General features: G+C 41.1%; 1 protein-coding gene across 2 annotated transcripts in view; it reads left to right on the top strand.

Annotated features, from left to right (window-relative positions):
• Positions 1-5,456, top strand: part of zc3h3 (zinc finger CCCH-type containing 3) — a 73,037-nt gene that overhangs the window by 64,622 nt on the left and 2,959 nt on the right. For both annotated transcript variants that reach the window (XM_032525376.1, XM_032525374.1), the window contains one exon: positions 185-342. In XM_032525376.1, the coding sequence (XP_032381267.1) occupies positions 185-342 (158 nt within the window). The remainder of the gene's footprint in view (positions 1-184; positions 343-5,456) is intronic.

Here is a 5,456-nt window from a genome sequence, read left to right as displayed (position 1 = left end):
TTTTATTTTAAATCTGGGGTGGTGCATTGTATAGCGGCCATTAAAAAATTGACTTTTTTCAAGTAGGTTTTTTAAAAACTTGCCTGACAACATCTTTACGTTGAACCCTGATATAAATTCATTATACTTTATAGTTTATCAGTATCCTTAGGCGTCCAGTCTAATTATTTTTACTCTCCTCTAGGCCCCGCCTGTCTGTCGTCCTGCCGCAGGGCTCTCAGGCAGCTCCAGGGACGCCCACCCGAGGTCCTCTAGCGCTGCCGTCCTTCATCTCCCTCTCCAGCTCCCCCGAGGAGGCTGACGCTCCGGACACGCTGCCAGCTGAGACCTCGCATGTTAAAGGTACGAAAACACATGACCCGACAAACCTGGAGCACCCAGAGTCCCATGGTACACAAAAACTAACTGTGGTCATGTGGCACAGGTTTTAACAACAAATACAGTATAAGGTCTGTTCTGCTGTAAACATCTGGAGGAAAAAGAAGTCGAGGTACTGTACTTCAACCTTTACTTACCGTATGGACCACGGTTGTTCACTTATTTTCCGTGGTATTAGGGATTATGACATTAGGAATGCATTTAATTCCACTTCTAAATAAGCAGTTTGCCTAATCTGGTAAATGTGATGCCAGTTATGCCTTTTTGGGACTCCACATCTTTACAGATTTAGCAACTAAAATGTTTCAATTGATAGAAATTAGGGCTGTGCAATACATCTTCTTCTTTTTTTTAATCAACTGGCACAATATAGACATTGCGAAAGGCTGCAACTGCACTTTAAAATGCAATTTTTTTTTTTTAGTGTTTTACTTTGAATTTAATGTTCATTTTTTTCAATAAAATAATGTTAGCAATGATTTCCTTTCATTTGTTTCAAATTCAACAAGACGTTTGTTGTATTTTAGCAGAACACTGAAAGCCCCAGAAAGTGATATATTTATTGAGATATCCAACAACGTTATTGCATTGTTTCCTCATATCGTGTGTCCCTAGGAGAAGGAATTATGGGGGGAAAAGGGGGAAAATTACATCTAGGTTGTCAACAAATCAAATGCTCCATAAGAGGACTAAGTGTGCTTTACTTAGTGTAAATGTGCTGACTGCCTGGCATATTGTCCGGAGATGTTTTGCGGAAGGATCATGTTTGTCGTGAATGCCACAGGATCATTCCTGGGGGTTTCATGAGAATGGGGAGTGGTGGTTGGCCTTAGCCGCAGACAGATAATGATGATCAGAGCCGGGCGGTAGCACGCCATGATGCTCAGGGGAGGAGTAATGCTCCGAGGACAGAGGTAATAATATTTAGCTTTTAGGCTGGACGGAGGCACAGCTGAGCTCTCTGTTGACAGACTTGACAGATAGGGGATTAGAAGAGAGAGGCTGCGCCCCCCGCCCCCTCCCCCCCACTCCCAACCTCCTCCCACCAGACTCGACCATCCACCTGCTCCACGCACACACATGCATGCATACTGTCTGGCTGGCTGGCACTGCCGAGCAACACTTAATCCCTTTCACCTGTGCTCAACCTGTTTGTACCACGCACCATGTCACCCAACGGTTGTTCTTACTCTTTCTTTGACAGAATCAAATATCTTTTTTTTGTTTTAAAGATTATTTTTTTGGGGCATTTTTCCCTTTTTATTAGATAGTGACAGTAGATTGACTGGAAAGGTGGGAGAGAGATGGGGGGTGACACACAGCAAAGGGTCAAAGGTCGGACTGGAACCCGGGCCGTTGCAAAGGACTCGGCCTACATGGGGCGCACGCTCTCACGCTCTCGGAATCATATACTTTTATTTCTTTAAATTTTATCGTCTGGAACTCAACTGACTGTCAATCAAACGCTGATTAACAGACAAAATAAATCAATTTGTAATACTGCTGAGATTTTGTCCAGAGTGTGGTCCAGCGCTCAGGGAGTTCAGGGAGTTTCCATGCAAACAGATGCATTTTATATTGGCTACAAAGATGGCAGAGGTGCTTTTGACTTTGATGGGCAAATTAAACGTTAGAATATTTCTCGTTGAGCTTAAAAGGTGTTCCGCGATATCAGTACGCAATTGCAGAAACACGTCGGTACTTCTCTAGACTAATAAATCTATCTGTGCCAAATCTCGGTGCATTCTCTGTAGCTAGCTTCTCTGTCCTCTCTGCATGTTACATACACACACACACACACACACACACACACACACACACACACACACACACACACACACACACACACACACACAGACACACACACAAAGACAGACCTGCGGTGCATAAGGAGAAAGTTTGCCACCTCTGCAGGTGAGACACGGCAGTAAAGCGGACACAGATTTGGTTACACTTCTCAATACCTTCAAACAGACAGCGTTTGCTTCAGTATAATAAATCACCGTGCAGTTAATGTACCATTCCTAGACAGACCGGTCTTCTCTGTTGCCCTGGTGACTGACTGACAGGCTGAAGGTTGGAGAGCAAGGCAACTTTATTTCTTTGGCACCTTTTAGCAACAAGGCACTTTTAAAGTGCTTTACATTAAAACATTAAAGATCAATTAAAAACGATCATTAAATTAAACAGGCTAAAAAATGATAAGATGCAAATACAATGAAAAATAGTTATAATGCAGTGTAAGAAATGAATCATTTTTTTTATTGAATAGGTAGTAAGTATAGGTTTGGGAGCAGAGAGTCGGCCACCACAGGTATTAGGTCTTGAGGTTTGTGGCAAAACCTTTCACATTGCAAATTTTTCATTTTCATTTTTTCATTTTGTGACCATTTGTCCAGTCATATTTCATCATTTAAGTTTTCTTTTAAATAGCGTTAAACTCTTGTCTCGTTCTCGTGAACCCCAACGCCGTGTCTCGTCTCGTGAGTCGTAGCGACTCTAGAGTCCTAGCGAGAGAAGCAACGCGTCTCCCCTGTGCTTTCTGACCACGGTGGGATATCTGCAGCCGGAGAAGTTAACCCTCTCCTGGAATTCATGTTCATGGAGAAGGAGAACCTGCAAACGTGCGTCGGCGTTACATGTAGTTACATTTTTCGAGAGGTGCATGTCAATCTATGGCGTAGGGTCCAGCGTAGACGCAGAAGGGTCTGAGGGGGTACGCCGTCGATTCATCGCACAACCATAAAAGTCCTTTTCAGTTGCCATACCAATTTTGCTTGAATATAAAATGGATTCTCAGAGAACTTCTGCTGTAAACTTTACAAGCAATAAGCAACCCTCAAATATGTTTTAAATTCACCAAGTTATTGTTGACAGTAAGACTTGACCCCCCAAAAAGAAGGACTTTTTACTTAACAGGACCAACGTGACTAACTACAGCGCAACATGTGCCACTGTGCTGTAGACTGCACCAGTGAGTAGAGGGACCATATTGAAGAACAGGTAAAACAAATACAACTATATCATGGAAACCAATGAAAAAAAGATCCATTTTGGGATTTTAATTCATTGATATAAGATCAGATAAATGTCAATTGGAGAATTGTTTTAATCCAGCTCTAATGCCAATGGGTTGTTCCAGTCAGTAGATCCAAGTAGATCCACTTATTTTGGAAAATAAGTACGTTTTAAGTTCTTATATTTCATTATTTGTATATTGAATGTATGTTGTATCCTAGTATTTCATTTATATTTGTATTCTGTGCTGTGTGACTGATTTTGCTGCTGTAATTTCCCTTTTTTTGGATCAATAAATATCTATCTATCTATCTATCTGTCTATCTATCTATCTATCTATCTATTATTGACATATCCATTATTTTCCAAACCAAATCACCTTTTAAATAAATGACAGAGACAGTGTAATATATATTTTTTAAATACAAATCTATTCGAGATGTTTCTGGTGGCTCTCACCTTCTTACATTTTTTAGGTAATCCTCCTCCACTTTTATGGTTTATATTTAGTCTCCTCTGCTCGGAGACCTGCGTGACCTTTGACCTGACCTGAGATATCTTGACTTTTGACCTTCTCCACTCTCTCTCGCTCTCTCACACACGGGCGCACAAACACACACACACACACACACACACACACACTTACGCAGCCCACATTTATGAAAACATTATTGCAGTTAGAGATGGTCCAAAACCCTTTTTTGCTTCCCGATACAGATCCTGATACCTGACCTTGCGTATCGGCTGAGACAGAGTATCGATCCGATGCCAGTGTGTCATATATTTTATAGGTTTTAACAACTATATTCAACTATCCCTGTATGGATGGGATATGTATTCTATCTTTGTTGTTGGTCTGGTTCAGGTTAAACTCTTTGTGAAACATGAACAAACACAACCAATGAATGCCACAGAACTTTCTTTTTTTAACATTGATATGAGTCCCCCCAGCCTGCCTATGGCCCCCCAGTAGCTAGAAATGGTGATAGGTGCCATCCGAGCCCTGGGTATCCTGCTCTGCCTTTGAGAAGATGAAAGCTCAGATGGGCCGATCTGGAATCTTGCCCCTTATGAGGTCATAAGGAGCAAGGTTATCTCCCCTTTCTCTGCTTTTCCCCGCAGAGAATTTGGCCCACTCATGAAAGAGAGACATCATGGCTTTCACACAAGGAAAGTGGCAGTTGTTCAAGGCCACACCCCCAGCCTCCACCTCTCAACCCCCGCTTTCTCCTCCTCAAAAGCTACAGACTCAGAAATGGCGCATACTAAGGAAAGCTCTTTGTGGGACTGGCTCTAGAGGCTGGAATTCTGCACCAAGGCTGGATTTTAGGAAAAAGACTTCAGATACAGTATAAGGGGACCACTAAGGTCTATATAAAAGACCTACCTCACTGCACAACATATACAGTATTGGGACCACTAAGGTCTATATAAAAGAGCTGAGATACAGTATTAGGGGACCACTAAGGTCTATATAAGGACTTGAGATACAGTATTAGGGACCACTAAGGTCTATATAAAGAGACTCAGATACAGTATTAGGACCACTAGGTCTATATAAAGAACTTCAGATACAGTATTAGGGACCACTAAGGTCTATATAAAAGAACTTCAGTACAGTATTAGGGACCACTAAGGTCTATATACAGAACTTCAGATACAGTATTAGGGACCACTAGGTCTTATATAGTTCATCACAAAGTACAGGCGACAATCTGTGTCTTTTTTTATAATTGTAGATTTTATTTTTTGTTTATTTGTTTATTTATTTTAAAGAGTAATTGTACCTTGTTACTAGGGATGCACCTATCCAAATTTTTCTGTCCCGAAATCGATGTCTGGGCTTTGTTTATCTGTCGATACCCAACACCAACCTTATACCATTAAATTAATAATAAACTGTAGACCTTCCACCATGTGGAAGAGACAAAAGGCACCAGACTTTCCTAACTAAACATCATTTTCCTAACTAAAACAAACTATAGATAGATAGATAAATACTTACATACATACACACATACATACATACATACATACATACATACATATATACATACATA

The sequence above is a fragment of the Etheostoma spectabile genome, chromosome 9, assembly GCF_008692095.1.
Source record: "Etheostoma spectabile isolate EspeVRDwgs_2016 chromosome 9, UIUC_Espe_1.0, whole genome shotgun sequence".
Taxonomy (NCBI): Eukaryota; Metazoa; Chordata; class Actinopteri; order Perciformes; family Percidae; genus Etheostoma; species Etheostoma spectabile.
The sequence above is the reverse complement of the archived record's forward strand: the minus strand, read 5'-3'. Positions and strand labels throughout refer to the sequence as shown.